Raw genomic sequence first — 24,486 nt, 5'->3', positions numbered from 1 at the left:
TAACTTTGCCAGCTAATGAGCAGGAACAAGGTTTCTCTCATATGTTCAGAAACACAAAGACTATAGAAAAGGAATCTCTTTAGTACCTGAGGCCACAAGCTAATCCACACCTCTGAGTATATCTAGCAAGACCAAGATATTAAAAAATTAGAAAGAAGAGAAAGAGAGAAATGAAGAGGAGCAAAAGAAGTGAGAAAGGTGACACAATGTACTATCACAGGTGTTGCCTATATCTGACCAAGAAGACTGGGGTCACTGGTAGAATAATGTGCTCAGCAAAATATGTTTCTTAAAGGTACCTGGGATAGACTCTCTGATATGATGAATTAATTCCACATAAGCTTCTCTTGAATATCTGCAATAAAGAAAAAAAAGAAAAAGCTTAGATGAACCAATCTTCTTTAAATGAATGCTATAAGAAGATAACACTATGAACTAATCACATGTAATTACTTCTCATTCACATAGGACAGTACAAGAGTAAGTATCCAGAAGAGTCCTTTTGATTCAAATCCTGTACTATAACCTAATCCAGAGCCTATAAAATTTTAATTCAAGAACACAAATTACTCTAAATAGATGTTTTAACTAAGAAATGAAGACAAATTAACATTTAATATCTCTAAAACTCTTTGCCAATGTGGAATACAAGGAAATTACTAGTTCCATACAGCTTGCCATTTGTCACATGCTCCTTTCAGTCTTATCTTTGCTATACTTACTATTCCCAAAGTGAGTGAACACATGGAGCTATATTTAAATTCTAAGACCTAAAAAACTTTAATGTTAAAAGCTAAAGGATTAAAATCTCAGTGTGCCACACAGTAGGTGCTTAATAAAACACATGCTAAACAAATGAAATGAGTGATCTAGTCCTCAGTCTATACTTACAGAATGGACAGAAGCAAGTTATAATGTCCATGGGTTTACTCATGTAATAAATATTTAGTGAGTAGCTACTGTGTGCCACACACTACACTAGGTTCTTAGACACTGCTTGGTCCTTAAGGAAACATGGAAAGGTATGGGATGCCCGCCCCCTGGCCCAAGCAAGTCTGACCCCCTCCGCATGGCCTCCAATACACGGCTGCTTCCACTCTGGGCTGGTAGGTGGATCTGTTTACAGATATTGTCCCTCTCGTGAATCAGCTGCAGAACCTGATCAAATAGAACACATTAAAGGTCATCAAAGTCTCACCAAAGAATCTTGCAGAAAGGAATACCATCCCCAACTGTTTTTCCACCAAGGTTAATTTTTGAGAATTAAGAGGCTGACTAAACCAAACACATAAATTACCGAAAATCTTTACTTTTGCTCAACCCATGTTCTGTCTGTCCCAGACATTTCACCTGATGGCATCTCTGCTTTCAAAGAGTGAAGAAAGTAAGCAGAGGTCAGATTCAAGCCATGGGGCTATACAGGGGTAATGCCAACACAGACCAGAAAGGAAAAACAGCATTTGTTTCATCCAGCTTACCAACTAATTAGCCACTTTAAAAGATATCATCAAGAAACTAAAACTAGGGGGCTTCCCTGGTGGCGCAGTGGTTGAGAATCTGCCTGCTAATGCAGGGAACACGGGTTCGAGCCCTGGTCCGGGAAGATCCCACATGCCGCGGAGCAACTGGGCCCGTGAGCCATAACTACTGAGCCTGCGCGTCTGGAGCCTGTGCTCCGCAACCAGAGAGGCCGCGACAGTGAGAGGCCCACGCACCGCGATGAAGAGTGGCCCCCGCTCACCACAACTAGAGAAAGCCCTCGCACAGAAACGAAGACCCAACACAGCCAAAAATTAATTAATAAACTCCTACCCCCAACATCTTAAAAAAAAAAAAAAAAAAAAAAAGAAACTAAAACTAGGAGAAAATACCTGAAAAAAATATACTGACAAATGATTTCTATCAAGAATACATAAAGAGGGCTTCCCTGGTGGCGCAGTGGTTGAGAGCCTGCCGATGCAGGGGACACGGGTTCATGCCCCGGTCCGGGAAGATCCCACATGCTGCGGAGCGGCTGGGCCCGTGAGCCATGGCCGCTAAGCCTGCGTGTCTGGAGCCTGTGCTCCGCAACGGGAGAGGCCACAGCAGTGAGAGGCCCACGTACCGTAAAAAAAAAAAAAAAGAATACATAAAGAACTTTCACAACTCAATAAGACAAATAACACAGAGGGGAAAAAGTAGGGGTGGGGCCAAAAGACAGACATTTCACCAACACAAAAAAACCTTCCAAAAAAAGGTTTCACACGTGAACTACATACTACATGCCAAGCACATTGCCGAGTACGTTCCACCCGTTATATCTATTTCTCAATAACCCAAAGCAGGAAGTGATTATTAACCATTTTACAAACAAAGATGACAAGTTGAAAAGGTCAGCCCTACTGGTAAAGCAGTGGAAGAGCCAGGACTGAACTCAGCTCTGAGGCCAAAGTCTAGACTGTTTCACACTGCATCACACTGCCCCCCTACCTGTCCTTCCCACAACATCCTGTAATAAAACCTCTCTCCGCACAGCCCTCATGGTCCCACTGGTGGTCTTAATATCAGTCCTTTACTTGCCACCCCCTTGGGAGACTTCAAATCTTTCCAAAGGATGGGTAGATTCAGAGGGCAATATAGTAATACACCACAGGATCCCCTGATCCTCTAAGGACGGATGCCTCTGCCGCATGCTACTGGCTGCAGCCTTTGGCATGCTTAAGGATACTGATGTCAGTTCGACACACTAAACTCTCAATACTCACCTCATCAGGAAAGTCCTTGGGGTGGGGAGAGGTGAAACGAATCCTCATTTCAGGATCTATTCTGGAGACCTGATCCAGAAGGTAAGCAAAACGAAGGCCCCCTTGCTTGGCTTTATAGTTGGTGGAAAAGCCACGGCTAAGGTTGGTGGACACTGCATTGTTGAACTGGACCTCTGAATTGTCCCGAAAACTATTCACATTCTGACCAAGGAGTGTTACTTCTTTCAGCCCCTGAAAAAGGGAAAATAAATACACTGGAAGCAATTTTAAAACATGTTTGGCAGCTTCATACCAAATCACTGACTAAAATTAGCTAAACCTACCAAGAGCCATCCATAAATGTACTCTTGTCTTTAACCCAATAATTTCATGCTTGGGCATCTTGTCTGAAGAAATGAACTTCAGAATAAAACCTTATGTAAAAAATCTTCAAAGCATTTTTTAGAATAGCAAAAAAGCTGGATTCAAGCCCCATGTTCAATAATAATGGTTAATTTATAACACCAAAATCAAATTATGACACCATTCTGTCCACTGAATGTTATATAACCATCACCTATGAAGTATTCTTGCCAAAAACATTTAGTCTAAATCCCATCAAGCTTTTACACCTAACTTCCAGTTTACCAGAATTCAGGGGAATATTTTTTTTTTTTTTTTTTTTTTTTGTGATACGCGGGCCTCTCACTGTTGTGGCCTCTCCCGCTGCGGAGCACAGGCTCCGGATGCGCAGGCTCAGTGGCCATGGCTCACGGGCCCAGCCGCTCCGCGGCATGTGGGATCTTCCCAAACCGGGGCATGAACCCGTGTCCCCTGCATCAGCAGGCGGACTCTCAACCACTGCGCCACCAGGGAAGCCCCAGGGGAATATTTTAAATGACAACATGAGAAAGCAATCAGACAAACCCAGACATGTTTAATGCATCATTTAAGACACACAACAAAAAAGTGAAAGGACTGTTTTAGATTAAGAGAGTTTGAAGAAATATTATAATACAATCAAACAAAACTGTACAAATCTTGATGGGATCTTGGTTTGAAAACAGAACAGTAATAAGATATTTTTGGATAAATTAATAAATTTTGAATAGGGGCTGCATGTTAGAGAATATTAGTTAATTGTTAAATTTCCTACAAATGATAAGGTATTATGGTTATGAAGGGGAAAATTCTTTATTCTGAGAAGACACATACTGACGGATGCAGGGCAAAGTGGCCCGATGACTACCACTTACTTTCAAATGGTTCAGAAAAAATGTATTTATATATCTACAGAGATAGGCAGATAAAGGACATATGACAAAATGTTAATAATCATGTTTATTAGACTAGTCTTTCAACCTGTCTGTTTGAAAATCTGCATTGTAAAAGTTCAGAAAGAAGAATAATAATGGTTTCTATAAAGACTATTGTTTATAATTTTATTTTGACATAACTTCAAACTTACAGAAAAATTGCAATGGTATAAAAAACTCCCAGGACTTCCCTGGTGGTCCAGTGGTTAAGAATCCGCCTTCCAATGCTAGGGAAGCAGGTTCGATCCCTGGTCAGGGAATTAAGATCCCACATGCTGTGGGGCAACTAAGCCCGCACTGCAACTACTGAGCTCGCGCACTCTGGAGCCCACGCACCACAACTGAAGAGCCTGCGTGCCATAACTACTGAGCCCAAGTGCTCTGGAGCCCGTGCGCCACAACTAGAAAGAAACCCGTGCACCGCAACAAAGAGCCCATGCGCCACAATGAAAAGATCCCACATGCCACATCTAAGACCCAACACAGCCAAATAAATAAATAAATATTTTTTTAATTCAAAAAAAAAAAAACTCCCATATACTATTTGCCCAGATTCAATAACTGTTAACATTGTGCCCTATTTCTTTATTATTCATATTCACACCTCATGTATATACTTTCTCTCTCTACACACACACACGCAAGCACAAATTTTTCTAAGTCTTCTGAGAATAAGTTGCAAACATCATACTCTTTTACTTCTAAATATTTCAGCATATAAGAATATTTTCTTATATAATAGTAGTCACAGGACAATTATCAAAATCAGAAATATTGATATTATCTAAGCCACATTCCATAAGCCAAATTTTCACCAACTGTCCATACTATGTCCTTCATAACTTTTTTCTTAATCTTTATCAACGGCATGTCTAGAAATTTATCTTATGGATATAACTATTAAGATGGACAAAGATTAATGCATAGAGATGTACTTCTACAAAGCACTGTTTTAACAGAGGAAGAACTGAAAGCAATTTGAAAGCTGCTGTCCTACAAGTAAATCATAGTGCATCCATACCAAGGAAGGCCACACAACTACAAAAATAAATTAAAAGCTGTTAATGACATGAGAAAATGTTCACACTATTACAGACAGGATACAAACTTGCTTAGGCAATGACATCACAATCACATTAAAATAAGTAATTTGTTTTGTTTTTTTTGCAGTACGCGGGCCTCTCACTGTTGTGGCCTCTCCCATTGCGGAGCACGGGCTCCAGACGCGCAGGCTCAGCGGCCACGGCTCACGGGCCCAGCCACTCCGTGGCATGTGGGATCTTCCCGGACCGGGGCACAAACCCGTGTCCCCTGCATCGGCAGGCCGACTCTCAACCACTGCGCCACCGGGGAAGCCCCATATGTAATTTTTTTTTAACATTTCTTTCCCCTGATTAGAATCCCACTCCAGGACCATGCAATGCATTTAACTGTCAAAACCCGAGTCTCCATAAAGACTATTTTTTACAAGTTGTGACATAATGTTAGCTTAAAAAACAGGATATACTAAATGCAACATGGATCCTGGATTGGATCCAGAAAGAAGACATTAGTGGGGAAACTGGCAAAACCAGAATAAAGTCTGAAGTTAGTTAACAATAATATACCAATGCTAATCTTTTAGTTGTAAGAAATGTACCAAAGTTAAGTGAGATGTTAACATTAGAGGTAACTATCTTTGCAACTTTTCTTACAGAAAAGTTTGAAGTTATTCCAAACCAGAAAATTTTTTTAAAAGATAGTAAGATATAAAACTAAGTAAAACACACACATATAAAGAGATGTAATGACCAAATGAAAAAAGAGTTATGGAACAATTGGGAAAATCTGAATAGGAGTGGACTAAAATGAAAAGATATTTAGCATTTTTTGTTAATCCTACTAGAGGAATTAATGGTATTGAAAATATCCTTTTTTTTTTTTAGGGATGCACAATTACTTAAGGGTGAAATGTCATGCTGTACTCTGAGATACTTAACAACAACAACAAAATAAAGTAAATATAGCAAAATGTAACAATTATTAAGTTTCAGGGACTTCCCGGGCAGTACAGTGGGTGGGACTCCACGCTTCCACTGCAGGGGACACAGGTTCGATCCCTGGTCAGGGAACTAAGATCCCACATGCTGCGGGGCAACTAAGCCCACGAGCCGCAACAAAAGATCCTGCATGCCACAACAAAGATCCCGAGTGCCACAACTAAGACCCGATGCAGCCAAATTAATTAATTAATTTCAAAAAACACACACACAATGCAGAATCTTAATTTTTCATAAGTCAATGCCTTTGAATTCACTAAGATTCACTTCAATGTTATTAAGTTCCTTCTTTTATAAGCAAATACCCTAGAAAAGTTAGGGGGTTTTTGCCATCACCTCAGTCTATTTAAACAGACCGTCTCCATCCCAAAGGAGTGAGTTTTGGTACTGTTGGGGAGCTGGAAGGGGAGAGGAAGGAGACCACTTTGGACCACTTTGGATAGCACTGGGTGAGGTAAGGTACGAAGAATACTCACAGTGCCTGTGAGCAGCCAGAGACCAAATCAGGGAACTGAGAATCTGGGGACGGGAGAAGAGAAGACAGCGTGCCAGAGTGCACAAACAAAGGCAAACTGTTGACTTAGAACTGGAGCAGGGGCTAGCCTCCCATGGTTCCTAAGCCAAGCAAGTAAGAAAACACAAAGACTCAAGTGGAAGAAAAGCTCTGTATTCCCACCTATTGTCCTCTTTTGCAGGGCTGGAATATTAGGGTCTAGGGTTAGGGAGAGACCTCAAGGGCTGAGGGACCAGCTCCCAATAGGAGGAAGGCAGGAGGTATCTCCCCTCTGGCCTCTGATCTGATTCACTACCCTCACCTAACCTCTGTCCCTCAACCAGTGAGCAGGCTCAGTGATAAAATGAACAAGAGATTTGGGAATAGCCTAGAATACAAAGACAGACTAATAAATCATTCTCTGAAAACTTACTAAGTGCCAGTAACAACTGTCCTTCCAGTAACAGTCCTTCCAATAACCTAGCAAAGAAGGTATCTACCCTCTTTTCATAGATGGGGAAACTGTGTTTTGAAGAAGAGAGTTAAGTGACCTATGCCAGGGCATCAAGCCAGAGAATGGTGGAGCCAGAATTCACAATCATCTGATTCATGCTCTCTCCATTCTACTGTGCTGCCACCCAAGCGAACCTCTCAGTGCATCTGCCTATAATTCCTGGGCAGCAAACCCAAGATGTACACCCAGGTATTTCCTTCTGGCCAGGTATGGTTCTAAACTTGTACAGCTTAGAGAGAGCACAGGCTGCAAAACTAGAAAAAGGCTGTCCTCATCCTCCCACAAACACGCTCACAGTAAGAAGGGCTGGAGAATTTTTCACCTGCTCAGAAAGCTTCCTCACTTCCTCTAGAATGGAGGCAACAGGCCGACTCCTCTCCCGGCCACGTGTGAAAGGAACAATGCAGTAGCTGCACATGTTGTCACAGCCTCGCATGACAGACCTGGGGAGGAAAGCACCAGAACTTAGTAACAGGAGCAGGATGGCCTGGTCCAACCCAAGGAGCAGCTCCCTTGGCATTATCCTTTGGCTCTGAATTCTCTTGGCAACAGGCTCACACTGGACCAATCGGAGATCTAAGAAGCAATAAAGCAGACATTTTTTATCTTTAAAAACTATTATGGGGGGCTTCCCTGGTGGCGCAGTGGTTGAGAGTGCGCCTGCCAATGCATGGGTTCGTGCCCCGGTCCGGGAGGATCCCACATGTCGCGGAGCGGCTGGGCCCATGAGCCATGGCCGCTGAGCCTGAGTATCTGGAGCCTGTGCTCCACAACGGAAGAGGCCACAACAGTGAGAGGCCCGCGTACCACAAAAAAAAATAAAATAAATAACTATTATGGGGAGTTCCCTCGTGGCCTTGTGGTTTGGATTCCAGGCTTTCACTGCCGTGGCCTGGGTTCAATCCCTGGTCAGGGAAATGAGATCCCACAAGTTGCACAACACAACCAAAAAAAAAAAAAATTATTATGTGTTAATCACAGGATATAAACCAAACTGTAATTGGTGGATGCAGTGGTTACCCTAAGGGACTGCAGTGGTGAAGGAACGGGTTGCAGATGTACCACACTTGGACTTTCTACTGTTTATATTTACATATTTTTGAACTCTTTAAATCTAGACCCAAAAAATAAATATTATAAAGAATGTATTAGGAATGGAGACCTTGGATTTAAAACACAAGGTTCTGCATCTCTCACTCATTCCTGATCCAAATGCTAAGTATCTAAGTTACATCACCCTCTTTCATTGCACATGTATATGAAAGCCTAAATTTATCTTAAGGAAATGATGGAAAGATGTATAGTAAAGACGTTCACTGAAGGACTGTTAAATAAATGTTAGCTATTAATTTTTATAAAGCATTCCAACAACAGAGTATTGGATAGCCATTAAAATGAGAGGTTGGCAAACTTTTTCCGTAAAAAAACAGAGAGTAAATATTTGAGGTTTTGCAGACTATACAGTAGAGACTCATCCTCCTCACAACTACTCAATTCTGATATTGTAGTGGCAAAAGCAGCCACAGACAATATATAAACAAATGGGTATGGCTGTATTACAATAAAACTTCATTTACAAAAATAGGTTATAAGCCTATTTGCCAATATGTTAGAGAAAATTTCATGACATAACAAATGTACATTATTTTAAATATGAAAAGGTTATAAAACCAAGTACAACAAGAGCCAATTTTTATAAATAAATATAAATAAGCATACACATACAAACACAGAAGAAAGAACAGAGTCATACACACCAAACTGCTAATAGTGTTTATCATTAGCTGGTAGGAGTATAGGTAATTCTTACTCTCTTCTTTATGTTTTTCTATCTTTCCACATATTCTTCAACAAACATGAACTATTTTGTCATCAGATCTTCTTTTTTTAACTTAAAAGATCAGAGGAGGGGAAAAAAAGATCCTAAAAGCCCTAGATATTTTAAGTGAAAAAAATAATAAGAGTATAGAAGGGAGGGTAGGAAAGATTCCATATTATATACATGAATGCATGTGCAAAGAATACCTCTGAAAGGATTATATAAGAAACTCCTAACATGGCTGACTCTGAGAGGTAGCCTAGGAGACTGAGGATGACAGGTGTGAGGGAGTCTTACTATACCATCTTTTGTCTTCAGTTTTTTGTACTATGTGCATTAATTTTTTTAATGTAATAAAATTAACATGTTATTTTAAAAGTAAGAAAGGAGAAGCTGACTCCCCATCTCTTGGTCAGTGACTCACACAAAAGCAGAAGTGGCACTGGGGCTCATCTGGACTGGCAAGACATCAGCATAGGTCTCATCCAGAGAGAGCAGAACATTGGCAGCTTGCTGGCCTGACTCGGCAACAGCAAGCAGCCGAGGAAGGTCCCTATAGGCATCTGGACCAGCCAAAATATCCACCGTTTTCTCTCTGTTGAGGATCTCCTCCTTCAATCTCTCAGCCATGCAGCCTGGGAGGGAAAAGAGATAAGCTAAGACCTGTTCCTAAATTCATCTCGTCTCACTTCTTTTTAGTACACATTCTCTCCAGCTGGATCAGAGGCCAGGTCACAGAAACTTCTCTAGGAGTTTAGCATCATCCCTCAAATTTGCCCAACACTTCTATACCTCTGGAACCTGCGTATTCCTATATAAGAAAACCACAGGAAAAGAGCTCTATAGCAATTCAATTAAATGCCTGGAAAAAATGAAACCACCATCCAAAAACCTTTCTAGACATGAACCACCTCTTTTTTCAATTGAAAATTACTTGGTGCTACAAATAAAAACTATTTTGTGTCAGGAACTTATTTATTAAAATAAAACTTATTTATATACAACTGCACTTACACACTTTATCCCTCTTGTTGCCCATAATACTTATTAAAACCTATAAGAAATGAGTTATCCATCTACGCTGGTATCTTCCATAATCAAGAATACCACTATTAGTAAAACTATACAATTTAAAAACCCATTTTATTAAAAAAAAAACCTTTAAAAACACTGGTTTAAAAACTATTCTTGGATGTACAACCGTGTATAGCAGCATCATTGACAATAGCCAAAAAGTGGAAGCAATCCGAGCGTCCATAAACAGATGTGATATATACATACAATGGAATATTATTCAGCCTTAAAAACGAAGGAAATTCTGACACAAGCTACAGCCTGGATGAACCTTGAGGATATTATGCTAAGTGAAAAAAGCCAGTCACCAAAATGTTGTATGGTTCCATTTATATGAAGTACCCAGAGCAGTAAAATTCACAAAGGCAGAGAGTAGAATGGTGGCTGCCAGGGACTGAAGTGAGGGAGGAATGGGGAGTCATTACTTAATTGGTGTGGAGTTTCAGTTTGGGAAGATGAAAAAATTCCTGAAATGGACGGAGGTGATGGCTGCACAACAATGTGAATGTACTTAATACCACTGAACTGTACATCTAAAAGGGGTCCAAATGGTAAACTTTATGTTACATACACTTTACAACAATTAAAAGAAAAAAACTGGGCTTCCCTGGTGGCGCAGTGGTTGAGAGTCTGCCTGCCGATGCAGGGGACACGGGTTCGTGCCCCGGTCCGGGAGGATCCCACATGCCGCAGAGCAGCTGGGCCCGTGAGCCATGGCCGCTGAGCCTGCGCGTCGGGAGCCTGTGCTCCACAACGGGAGAGGCCACAGCAGTGAGAGGCCCGCGTACCGCAAAAAAAAAAGAAAAAAACTATTTGGGGGATTTCTGATATTCCTAACAGATATATACCCAGGGGCTTCTATAATGAAGGAACTGGAATGGAACAAAACATTCTAGCTAATCTTTCCATCCTCCTGCATCACTTAGTACATTAATCTGTGTAATAAAGGATATGCTCCAACCTGTGTTTTGACCCATCATCAAGAAGAATTAATTTAACTATTCCACAATGGACACAGTCTATTTTAAGGCTAAGTACATTGACTAACTTCTGGGACCATGAGGGTACAGAATATTTATTTTTGAAATATGCCTCCCAGCTATCTATACCAGAGATGTCCAATAGAACTTTCTAAGACAATGGTAATGTGCTGTATCCACGCTGTTCAAACTGGTAGCACTAGTCAAGTGTGGCTACTGAGCAGTCGATATGTGGCTAGTGAGACTGAAGAAGTGAATTTTTAATATTATTTAAGTGTGATTAAATTTAAATGACCACATGTGGCTAGTGGCTATTATACTGGTCAGTGAATAATTAGATCTTCACTTGGGCATGCTTCAGGAGTCAAGATAAAAGGTGCCTACGTGGGGCTTCCCTGGGGGCACAGTGGTTGAGAGTCCGCCTGCCGATGCAGGGGACACGGGTTCGTGCCCTGGTCTGGGAAGATCCCACATGCCATGGAGTGGCTGGGCCCTTGAGCCATGGCCGCAGAGCCTGTGCTCCACAATGGGAGAGGCCACAACAGTGAGAGGCCTGCCTACTGCAAAAAAAAAAAGAAAAAAAAAAAAAAAGGTGCCTACGTGGTAAATTCAAGCTGTCCCTTCAGACTCCAAACTCTCTCCTATCCACTACTCTGTGCCACCATGAGCCCCATCAGACTAGTAAGGACAGATCACTTTCTGAGTACAGTACCTATTACTTTAAGGCACTAAGAAAAGCCCTTTTATGAGCTTTATCTCATTTAATCCTACAGCCTCTGACATTAAGTATAAGAGTTGAATGTATAAGATTTCTTCACCACTGGGAATCCAGCCTCTAAGGGAAACCCTAGCATATAAAGCTACATGGAGCCCAAGTCTCACAAAACTCACAAAATCTGCAAATTACCAGATACCTAGAATCCCAATCCTCAGAGGCACTCGGGAGCGGAGCCGTTTTGACTTCAAGGATCTGAGCTGATGTAAACGATTCCAGATGGTCTGTTCAGCCTTCTCCCTACAGAGGTCAAAAAAGGTAGACCTGAACCTGAAAATAAACTACAAAGCAATCTAAAAGAGCAAGACAATGGGAAGAATGGGAATTCCCTGGCAGTACAGTGTTTAGGACTCCACGCTTTCACTGCAAAGACACAGGTTCAATCCCTGGCTGGGGAACTAAGATCCTGAAACCCATGCAGTGTGGCCAAAACTATTCCTAGAATGATGCCCTCCCTGCACATCTCCAAATCCTGACAAGCCTTTAAGCCAAATTCAAAAACAATCTACTCCACAAAGACCTCCCTAACTCTCCTCTGTTGGAGAGTTTGTTCCCCTGTCACTTTAACTATTCTATTCCCTGTACTCAGCAATTTCTCCTTTATACTGTTTGATTTTTTTTACCTAGTGCTTTCTGCCAGATGTTAGAACTATTTGTGTATGAGTCTTAGTTCCCATATCAGACCAGACTCCTTAAAGTCAGGCTCCATGGAGGAAGGGTTCATTTCGGAATCTCTCAAAGAACCTAGTCCAATGTCTTGCAACAAAGACCCTTAGAACAAAAATGTTGGATTAATTGATAGTATAGCCAGCTGAGGAAACATAACACCAACATGCCTTGCACACAGAAACAAGTAATAAACAGGGTATGCTCACTTCTGATGGATGCCACCCATCTCTGTTCAGAAGAACCCTGTCCCTGACCACTGACGGTACCTAGCCCTTATGATGTGAGGTACATCATAAACATGTGCCATTGGCTACAAGAAAAACCCAAGGAAAAGCTGGGCAACTCAGCACACTCTCGGTTTCCTCATCAATAAAATGAGTTTGATAACAGCACCTACCTCATAGGGTTGTTGTGAGAATTAGTTAGTGCACGTATAGTACTCAGTACAAGACCTGACACACAGTACACGCTTAGCAAATGCTGACCGTTCTATCATTACTATCTCCACTGGTGTAAAACTGCAAATCCACTGGCTCATCTCCATAGGTAGGGCCAGCCTGGCACCGTTGGCTCTGGCATTATTATATAAGATATATTCACTCTCTAGGTAAAGAACAAATTCCCACCTGATAGAACATGTGACAAGGAGGACCACATCAGCCTGGGTGGAGAGCAAGGAAAAAAAAGAAAATTATGATCTTTGAAATTAACCTTTTAGAATCACTGCCCACAGCCCTTTTTTTTTTTCTCAGATTGTGGTGAAACACACATAGCATAAAATTTACCATTTTAACCATTTTTAAGTGTACAGTTCAGTAGCATTATGTACATTCACACTGCTGTGCAGCTATCACCACCATCAACCTCCACAACTATTTCAACTTCCCCAACTAAAACCTGTACCCATTAAACACTAACTCCCCATTCCGCTCCTCCTCATGGCCCATTTTTAACCTAGCTCCTTGCCTGAAGGTGAGCACCACCTTAAAAGTTTCAAAAATAACTGCAACAAAAGTACAGCTTGGTCCCACACTGCACACTTTCCTCAAGGGAACTCACTCTCACTAGGCCACAGCCTGCTCCTGGAACTCCACCCAAGAACTGGCAAACATTCAGAATCTCACCCAGGAAACAAGGGGAAGCAGGAAATGTGTGTACCTCCTGAAGGTTACTGGTCCGGAGGTAGCCACTCTTCTGTAAGATGGACCAGGCTATCTCTGTGTCATTCACGTTCATCTGGCAGCCATACGTCTCAAGGTAGACTGCAATGAGAGGGCAATTCCACTGTAGGCAGATGAAAAGGGACCGCATGTCTCAAAAGGTCTCCTCCCCAAATGCCCCAGAAACACCTGAGGCAACTGGTTAGCCGCTAAGTCCCCTGTTGCCTCAATTCTAAGGCATCATTAATTGCCAGATGTACCCCCAAATTAATGACAGCCTTTCAGAACAAAAGAAATACTACATTATATACACACACCAATTACAAGCCGTATCATTTAAAAATGGAGAAAACATGCACCTGAGAATCAGGAAATATGGTTATAAAAACAATTAGAAAAGGGAGAACTAGTTGACAATAATTATCAACCTGGGGGGAAATAAATTTAAATCCATGTTAGGTCTTCCCTGGTGGCGCAGTGGTTAAGAATCCGCCTGCCAATGCAGGGGACATGGGTTCGAGCCCTGGTCCAGGAAGATCCCACTTGCCGCGGAGCAACTAAGCCCGTGAGCCACAACTACTGAGCCTATGCTCTAGAGCTCGCGAGCCACAACTACGGAAGCCCACGTGCCTAGAGCCCGTGCACTGCAACAAGAGGAGCCACTGTAATGAGAAGCCCATGCATAGCAACGAAGACCCAACGCAGACAAAAATAATAAATAAATAAAACAAATAAATTTATTTAAAAAAATCCATATGTTACACTCCTCCTTCTCAAAATGAGGTTCTCCAGACTCTGGAGGGAGCAGCAGTGGCCAGAGGGTACATAAAGCCACAAAATAAAAATGAGGCAACTTCCTACAGTAACTTCAAATGTCTTAAATGAAAGCAAGCATGGCTAACATGACATAAAACACATTTGCATAAAGTTATAAGAACCTCAATTTCACACCATAGCAAGACCCTTCAAACTAAATTCCTATTTCAACCCCTGCGCCCACCAACGCATTTTAATCCACAAACCCAAATAAATTCTAAATGGAGTTAAAAGTTGAAGGATAATCACATGAAAACCAATAGAAAAGAGCAGTAATTTTTTTAAAAAAAGAAACAATCAGGATTTTTTTTTAAACCTTCCTTGGCTCACTTCCCTTGTCTAAAAAAAGAAAACACCAAACTTATGTCAGGGAGAGACTGAAGGGAACAACAAATTTTAAAGGACTACAAAATACCGAGCAGGAGTCACAAGGTATACAGACTCCTTGATTTACCAATTCAACTCCTAGAAATTTATTCCAGAAAAAAATTTTTAAAGAAGCAAAGCTATCTATATATGCATGTATCTGTATACATATATATGAGGCACTTATTATAGTGTTATTTATAATATAAAAATTTTTGAAACAACCTAATGTCCCAACAACTGGAAAACATCATGGTACAGCATGTGATATTTTGCACCAATGTTTCTAAATTTAATTATGAAGACTACTATTTGGAAGAATATTAAATGAAAATAGTACATTACAAATAATTTGCACCATATGACTGCAACCAAATCATTAAGAATTATAAAGGGAAATTGTTTTTTGAAACAGTGCAAAATGGGAGAGGTTTGGTTGTCTCTTAATGTCTCTTCAAAATTTTGTTTGTTTGTTTGTTTTGGCTGTGTTGGGTCTTCATTGCTGTGTGCGGGCTTCCTCTAGTTGCAGTGAGCAGGGGCTACTCTTCGTTGTGGTGCGCGGGCTTCTCATTGTCGTGGCTTCTCTTGCTGCGGAGCACAGGCTCTAGGCATGCAGGCTTCAGTAGCTGTGGCACGCAGGCTCAGTAGTTGTGGCTCGCGGGCTCTAGAGCACAGGCTCAGTAGTAGTGGTGCATGGGCTTAGTTGCTCCGCAGCATGTGGGATCTTCCCAGGCCAGGGCTCGAACCCATGTCCCTTGCATTGGCAGGCGGATGCTTAACCACTGTGCCACCAGGGAAGCCCTCAAACATTTTTTTAAGGCATTTTAACTGAGTGCATTATGTTTCTCAGAAAACCTCTGCCTAAGCATAATGATTTTCTACAGCACCAATTATGAAACCTACCTTATAACTTAGGATGATCTAAAAATCAGAATAGAGATCATAAGGGTTTCCAAAGGTAACCAAAAAGAGGACTACCCAGGACTTCTACCCACAAGTTGCGTGTACCAAAACTATAATTCCTTTATATTATTGTTACTTGGTAGAGTCTGACAATTCCATAACTTAGCAGCCTTCCCACTCTGTTAACCCTCCAAAGCCAGGTCTGTAATAAAAGACCTGTTAAGAATCAGACTATGGGACGTCCCTGGTGGCGCTGTGGTTAAGAATCTGCCTGCCAACGCAGGGGACATGGGTTCGAGCTCTGGTCCGCGAAGATCCCACATGCCACGGAGCAACTAAGCCCATGCGTCACAACTACTGAAGCCTGCATGCCCTGGAGCCCTCACGCTGCAACTACTGAGCCCACGTGCCACAACTACTGAAGCCCGCGTGCTGCAACTACCAAAGCCCGCATGCCTAGAGCCCATGCTCTGCAACAAAGAGAAGCCACTGCAATCAGAAGCCCGCACCCCGCAATCAAGAGTAGCCCAGAAAGCCCGAGTGCAGAAATGAAGACCCAACGTAGCCAAAAAAATAAAGAAAGATGGAATCAGACTATGGATACTGGAAAGGAGTAAAGCAGGAAGTTCAAAAAGAAGTAAAGTAAAACCAACCTTTTCTCTGCCTTCCTAAAAGATCATCCACTGTGAGATATGGGGGTGGGTCCTCCACATCTGGAGTAGACGGTTTCTCTAGAGGAACTGAAGCACTTCTTAAAAAATGCTGAAAAGTCGGTCCAGTGGCCAGCCTGGAGCTGAAATCCTTCCAAACTCCATCCTCCTGCCGCCTCTCTGGACTGGGACCTGCAGAGCTGCGGACACCACTGTGTGCCCTGCAGGTCCTGAGCAGCAGCCAGGACACAGAGGCCAAGGGCCCCCACCTCAGACATCTCTGCGCTTTGAGGACACACTGTAAAGGATGCATGGCACTAAAACAGCCCAAAGACTGCAAGAGAATGACAGACATCACCAACATTTATTGAACACTATATACAGGGCACTGCTCTAAGCACTTCCAAGTGTATTAATACATTTAATCCTCACAAAAACCCAAGAAGGTACTCTTAATAATATTGTCCCGTTTATAATATTTTACAGGTGAAAAAACTGAGGCAACTTGCCAAATATCACACAAAGAAGTGCCAGAGATGAGACGCAAATCCAGGTAGTCTGTTTTCAAAACAAAGGGGTGGTAGAGATGAAATGAGAAGCCCTGACAAAATAACAAAGTAGCACCTTGTGCCAGGAACAGTTCCAAGGGTTTTAAGTGTATCAGCTCTTTAAACCTTCACAGCATCCTGAGTAACATAGGCAACAGACACTATTATTATCCCCATTCAGACAGGAGGAAATAGACAGAAAGGCTGAGGGACTTACCTAAGCTCCCACAGCCAGTAAGCAGCAGAGTCGTGATTCAAATAAAGGTCTCTATTAAAACAAAGCCTGTGTCCCTAGCCACCTTGCTACACCGCCTCCCCACACTGTGAAAACAATTTACTGAGGGCATCTTCTTTTGGGTTCCTTCAAAAGGAAAGTATCTAACATGGGGGCACCATATGCCTGGTCGGTGACTACTTTCGACCTCCAAGAGTCTCAGATTACTGCCCTTCAAACTTCCCACCCAGACTCTCTCACATATGGCTGGGGGAGAGAGATGGAAAATGGCACAACCTTTACAGAGAGCAATTTGCCACCTTCCGTCAAAATTACAAACACACAAACCCTAGATAACTAATAAGAACCTACTGTATAACACAGGGAACTCTACTCAGTACTCTGTAATGACCTACATGGGAAAAGAATCTAAAAGAGAGTGAATATATGTATATGTATAACAGATTCACTTTGCTATACAGCAGAAACTAACACAATACTGTAAGTCAACTATACTCCAATAAAAATTAATTTTAAAAAAAACATACAAAAACCCTTTGACCAAGCAGTTCCATTGCTAGGTATTTATCCTACAGATAGACTCATGTGCAAAATAACCTATGCATAAGGATATTTGATACAGCAGTGTTTCTAATAGCAAAGAAACGGGAAAGATCTAAATGTCATCCATAGGGGACTAGTTAAATAAGTCACAGTACATCCATACAATGGAATAAGATGCAACCGTTAGAAAGTTAGGTCGAATCTATACATGACAAAAAAGCAAAGAAGCAAAGTGCTATACTAGATATAGCGGGCCATCCACAAACCTGTGTAGGAAAGAAGACATGAATATTCAGGTACATATTTGTAAATGCACACAATATCTCTAGAATGCATAAGAAACAGTGGTTGCCTCCCAGGAAGGAACCTAGGTGACTCAAAGTACAAAAGGTGGAGACTTACTTTCCACCACATATTCTTAATGGACCCCACATCTCCAGCCTGACTACCTCACTCCAGCCATACCAGACAACTTTGTACTGATCTTCACTAGCTTCTAGGCTTTTACACATGCTGTTTTCTCTGGCTGGTGTATCTTCGCTTAACTGACATGGCCAACTCCTACACTACTTTTAGGTCTCTGCTTCCTCCTGGAAGCCTTTCCTGGCCACCACCGCCAAAGTCTAGGGGTCCTCCCCTAGGTTCCCAAAGCCTCCTTATGACTATCACAAGACTCATCACACTTTGCTGTTAATTACTGCTTATCCCTTGTAAGCCGGAGGTCTCTGAAAGCAGGGAACAAATCTCATTCATTTCTATATTCTTAGTATCTCCCATTCTAGTAACATGGCAGGTGCTATACATGTAAAATGAGCAGATATGGCCTGTTACTTCTCCAACCCGATCACCTGCTGTACATGCTACCAGCACTTTAGGCAGGAGCAATGCCAACCTACTTTCAAGTGACAGAGAACAGCAGACTTTTAGTGTGAACTTTAAAGTCACCCGTTTCTGCCCATTACTTGTTGTGTGACCTCGGGAAAGTCAAATTCCTACCTCTGAGCCACCAATTCCACATGTGTAAAATAAGGATAAAAATAATACCCACCTCTCAGAGGTGTTGTGAGAATTAAAGATGTTAAAACCTAACTTGGCATACAGTAAGTCTTCAGTGACTGCACAATCGCAGCCCACACCTCCTTTGATGGTGGGTATAGAGCATTGTGGTTAAGACGCGAGAGACGGCGTCTGACCCAACTGCTGCCTCGCCAGGTAACTTTGGGCACGTGGAAGCGTCTTACGTTCTGGGAGCTTCCATTTCCTCATGTGTAAAATGGGAATAATGGTACCTATTACAGCACCTATCTCCATGTCTGTTGTGAGGATCAAATGTGACAATACGAACAAAATGCTTGCATAGCACAATGTAGGGGGCCTCGGTGGGGGCCCACATTAATTGGTAGTCGACAATAACGATGAGACAATAGCCTCATCTCAACATAAACAATAAAGCATCCCACTTCATTGGGTGATTACAATGTGTCAGGCGTGGTGCTAAGCGCTTTCCATGGATTACCGTATTTAATCCTCACAGCAACTGTGAGGCAGGTTTTACTATCATCCTCACTTCACAGGTGACAAAGCTAAGGTTCGGAGGAAAGAGGGCTGACTTGTCCAAGGTCACAAACGAGTAGGAAGCGGGGCTGGAGTGCGAACCCCGACAGTCTAACTCCAGGGTCCGCGCTGTAACCACCGCGCCATCTTCCCCTTGAACACCGCGCATTCCCGGGGCACCGCCGCCCCTCCAGTCCCAGACGTGGGGCGTGGCAGAGGGCGCAGGCGACCTCCGCCGGCGCTCCGTTCACCTACCGCTGCCCGAAGGCCTGGCGTCCAGCCGCTGAAGCTCCTCTCAGTAGGCAAGCTCCCGGCTCAGCTGTCTGCGGCTGCGCACGCACACGCGCAACTTCCGTTCCGCCGCAATTTCCGTCCGGGGCGCCCCATCCGGCGGAAGTGCGTCTTCTCTACTGTCCGGGTGGGTCCAAGCTCCTGGCTTTGAAAACCCTCCACTGGTGAGTGGAACCAAGCGGTAAACCCTAGCCGGCAGGTGGCAACTGAGCGCTTGAAATGTGGCGAGTGCTAGCTAAATGTGTTCTAAATGTAAAATACACACCGGATGTCGAAGAAAGAATGCCAGCTATCTCCTCGATAATTCTTACATTGACTGCGTGCTGAGATATTTGGGATTTATTGGTTTAAATGAGTATATTATTTAAGTTAGTTTCATCTGTTTCTTTTTACTTTTTTCAGTGTGGCTACTGGGAAAATTTTAATTATTTACGTGGCTCGCTTTCTATTTCTGTTGGACAGCGCTGCGTTATAGGTTAAAGACTTCCCAATTCACGTTTCCATCACAGAACCCCCCTCCCAACCCCTGGACATAAGTTCCACTGTCTATGGGGCACCTCCCCTTGGGTACCTATCGACCGTCTCTAACTCAATACAGAACTCTTCATTTCTTCGTACACATCCTAACCCAAAACCTGTGTCTGCCCAGTCTTGCCCATCTCAGTAAATGACCCAAGCATCCTCCCAGTTGCACTAGGAGAAACTGAGTCATTTTTTTTGTTTCCTCTCCCTCAATCTCCACACTCAGTCTATCAGCAAAGTTTTGTCAGCTCTAACTCCAAAATGTCTCAAATCTATCCACTTCCCATTCTCCTGTTCTTCTCCTGCTGCAGCTCTAGCCCAGGCCATTGTCATCTCATCAGAAAGGACAGCAATAGCCTGCTAACTGGCCTCCTTGCTTTTGCCCTTAACCTAGTCTCCTACCAACTATTTCCCACACAGAGCCTAAGAGAGTTTGTTTTCTTAACTCAGATCATGGGAATTCTCTGGCGGTCCAGTGGTTAGGACTCTGCACTTTCACTGAGGTGGGCCCAGATTCGATCTCCACCCTTGGTTGGGGAACTAAGATCCTAAAAGCTGTGCAGTGCAGCAGGAAGAAAACAAAACAAAACAAAACAAACAAACAAACAAAAAACAAGACTTAACTCAGATCACATCATTCCTCTGCTGAAAACTCCCAGTGGCTTGCCATTGCCTTTGCAATAAAATCCAGATTTCCTGCTGTGTCCTAGGACCTGCATGATCTGGCTACTGCTTACTTTTTACTTCTCCAACTTACTTATTTCTTACTATTTACTTCTCCTAGCATGTTCTCTCTAATTAACTATATTTCAACTACACAATTTTATTTTGCTCCTTCAATACCCCAAGCACATGTTTATCTCAGAGCCTTTGTACTTTGAACATTCTCTCTGGAATGTCCCCCCAAATTGTTTCAAGGCTGGTGCCTTCTCATCCTTCATGTCTCAGCTTAAATATCAGCTCTCCAGAGAGGCCCTCTCTGACCACCCCATGTAAAAGGCTCCCATCACTATCACATCATTTTCTTCTCAGTATTTGTCACTATCCAAAATGATAGCATTTTTTGTTTACTTGCCATTGCCTATTTCCTAGACATTCAGCTCCCTGAGAGCAGCGACACATTCTGTCATGTTCACGGCAATATCCCCAGGATGTAGCACAGAGTCTGATTCATAGGAGGGCTTAATAAATACTTGTTGAATGAACAAATGACTGCTTTATGTATTAGTTTGGGTTCCCCAGAAGCAGACCTTGAAAAAAGGACTTGAGTGCAGGCAGGTGATCACAGGAGACGCTGATAAGGTAACTCAGGGAATGAGACAGGGGAGACAGCCAATAAGAAGTGTGTTATCAAGCCAGTTACCAAGGTGGGCATCTGGGTCTTCATTCTGTTGGGGAGCTCTAGGAAACAGTGTAAGACACAGACCTCAGAATTATTTCACCCAAAGGGAGAGGAAGCTGGGGTAGTTATATACTACCAGCCATGGTGGAAGTATACTCCTACATGTGTTAATTCCTCAGTGCTTCTACTCTGCCTATGCAGGGAAGGCTGTGGTTTGGGAGAAAGCCCTCTATCAATAAGATGCAGTCACTGACTCCACCATTCTGAATTACCAAGGCTCTGGGCGGCCTGACAACCCCTGCTACAACTGGCCTCTTCGACACCCCATTAGAACTCTATGAGGTTATTATTGGCCCAAGTTACAGGTGAGAAAACTGAAAATATAAAAAGGTAGTCGAGTGCTGAAGCTCACATAACTAGGGTATGGCAGAACTGGGATCCACCCACAGGTCAGTCTGATCCCAAAGTCCTATTCTTAACACTGACTAATTCAAAGTCAGACTGGCTGGGTTCACATTAAGGCTCCGATGCTTACCACGATAGCCATGGCCAAGTCAGTCCCCCCTGATGACTTGCACTTTCTTTGCATATAAAGTGGCTTCTGTGTAGAAAATATACTGCATTGAGGGTAGGAGGGTGGGAAGACAAATCAGTAGAGTACTGAGGAGGCTGTGGCAGTTGTCCAGGGATTGTGGAGTCCTGGGCCAGTGCGATGGCTTGGGGCAGTGAGGAAAAAACAAACCCAGATTTCAGGAGTTTGAGACATACCACAGTAAATTCCACAGCATCTCTTTACATGACTGCTGGGTGCCAATTGAGTCAAATATACAAAGGCAAACACAGCCCAAGAATTGTATTATGGCTCTTGTTTTTTACTGTGGTTCTCCAGGTAATATAGAATGTGCTCTGATCTTTTCAGGCAATAATCAGCACCGTGAAAATACAAAATTTCAGAATTCCTGGAAAACTTTCAGACTCTAGAGACAAGTTCCTGGAAACTCTGAGATCTAAAGACTCCAGCTGGAGAAATATTCAGGTTTCCTGTCAAAGTTTTTACTACAAGGGGAAGATGTTCTGTCCTAACTCGGCCATGGGGGGGTGCCACCCGTGCCACACAGAGCCCCACCATGGTGGCCGAACCTCCGTTCCAATAGGAGTTATGTTGAGGAGGGAAGCCTCCCACCCACGCTGCCAAGGTCAGACAACACCCATTCACTCTCCACAGTGACCCCAAGCATGGACCCTGTCCTTCCTGACACATCAATTCTCTATTTCAGGTCCTACTTATCGTTTCAACATGGCCCTTCCCTCTTTAGCCTCGGTATTGTCCTCCTAGAATCACAGGAGAGAGGGATTCTAGAGCTGGAAGGAAGCCACTTTTAGAACTTCCAATGTGGGAGTCAGGGAGGAGCTGGGATTTTAACCCAGGTCTCTTGGCCTCTTAGAACTGTGCTCTTTCAAATCTGGATCTTCCCCTAGTGGCCCCAGAAGGAGGTGTCACCTTCCCCTTTTGTGGCCAGAGCAGGAGGCAGCAAGTCAGAAGATGTCAGAGCCACCCCTTGCCAGTTCTGACTGCCCATGGGATGGGCATGAGGGATGTTCTCTGGTGCGTGTTATGCTGCCCCCACCTATACATACACACACACACCAGCCATTCCCAACATCCCTACTATCCTTTCCCACACACATCAGCCCATGTGAGGGCCAGGGACCATTTCCAACCTCCCAAACCATCACCCACCACATTCCAACAACAAGGGTCCTTTCAGCTGCCATACTGTGGAGTCTCAGACAGTGTTGTGTCTTGGGCAATGAAGGTGATAAAAACAACACCCCCCGCCCCGCCCAGATCTCCAGGAGCTTGGAAGGCTCATGTTCCATCCCACCTTGGGAATCTGTCATCTGGGATGCCATTCCCCCTCCTACCTGACTAACTCCTACTGATTGCTGATAGTTCTAACAGTTACTGAGCAACTTCTTCTTCCCCTCCTCCTTCCCCACTGATTCAGCCTCAGCCAAATGATTTGTTTTGGCCAACGGAATTAGAGAGGACAAAATGCGGAGGATGTAAGTGTGCTTGTGCACTTTGCTTGTCTTTGAACTCCAGTGACTTGCCATGAGAACATGCCCTGGGAGCTGATGCCCCTTCATCCTGGGCTCCAGAAGGAAAATCATAGAGTAGGCCTGAGCCCAACCCACAGCCTGGACCAAAGCCACCCAGCCAAGCCCAGCTTCTAATGGTCAAACTGCAGTCAACATGCAGCCCCAGAAGCATGAAAATAAATGCTTATTGCTGTGGCCACAGAGTCTGTTGTTGTTTTGGTCCACAGCATTGTTGCAACAGTAGCTGATTTTTAGCCTGCTCCTTCAGGACATCAGCTTCAGGTCTCTTCCTGAGAGAAAACTGCCCTCACCCCCAGAGCAGGTCAGGTCCCCACTGTCCTCTCTGGTATTTCCATGAGTCTACCCAATCACACATTTGATTGTGAGAGCTTCTGCTGAATTTCTTTCCCCTGTGCAAGGGGGCCTGTCAGTCTTGCTCCCAGCAAATTGGCTCCTGGACCCAAGGATTAGCACAAAGTAGGTGTGTACTATGTATTTCTCAAATGAACAGTGGATTGACGAATGGGTGGGCAGATTGAGGTGGGCAAAGCTGGAATATCTCTGCTTACCTGCATTTCCCCAGGTTTCTAGAACAAGCTCTGGCTCTGGCTTGTTACGTGAATCTATGTGGGCCTCAGTTTCGTGTGGGACCTGATTAGAACTGCTTAGTCTAATGCAGTAGCTACTAACCACATGTGGCTACTGAGCATGTGATATGCAAGCAGTGTGAGTGAGGAACTGAATTTAATTCCATTTTAATGAATTTTAATTTAAAAACTGATAATTCAGTTATTGGAAAACTTTAGTACATTTGGAAATACTTGATTATACGAATCTAATTTTTTCAACTGGAAACTTTATGAAATCTAAATACCAATCAAAGGTTTCCAATGAAAATTTGGTATCTGAATAGAGATGTGCTGTAGGTATAAAATACACACCAGATTTCAAAGACAGTATGAGAAAAAGAATGTAAAACATTTCATTAATGAATTTTTATAATATGTGTTGAAGTGATAACATTTTGGATCTACTGGGTTAAATAAAATTT

The 24,486-nt window shown here is 43.1% G+C and overlaps 1 protein-coding gene across 1 annotated transcript in view; it reads right to left on the bottom strand.

The window, feature by feature from the left end:
* Positions 1-16,545, bottom strand: part of CDK5RAP1 (CDK5 regulatory subunit associated protein 1) — a 36,602-nt gene extending 20,057 nt beyond the window's left edge. Inside the window, 10 exon segments of the mRNA XM_060120480.1 lie at positions 300-355; positions 1,061-1,158; positions 2,745-2,975; positions 7,408-7,528; positions 9,329-9,539; positions 11,873-11,973; positions 13,029-13,063; positions 13,561-13,664; positions 16,301-16,415; positions 16,418-16,545. Of these exon segments, the coding sequence (XP_059976463.1) occupies positions 300-355; positions 1,061-1,158; positions 2,745-2,975; positions 7,408-7,528; positions 9,329-9,539; positions 11,873-11,973; positions 13,029-13,063; positions 13,561-13,664; positions 16,301-16,415; positions 16,418-16,462 (1,117 nt within the window). The 5' untranslated portion in view covers positions 16,463-16,545.
* Between the last annotated feature and the right edge of the window lie 7,941 nt (positions 16,546-24,486).

The sequence above is a fragment of the Mesoplodon densirostris genome, chromosome 16 (genome assembly GCF_025265405.1).
Source record: "Mesoplodon densirostris isolate mMesDen1 chromosome 16, mMesDen1 primary haplotype, whole genome shotgun sequence".
NCBI classification, from domain to species: domain Eukaryota; kingdom Metazoa; phylum Chordata; class Mammalia; order Artiodactyla; family Ziphiidae; genus Mesoplodon; species Mesoplodon densirostris.
This window is presented reverse-complemented; position numbering and strand designations above follow the sequence as displayed.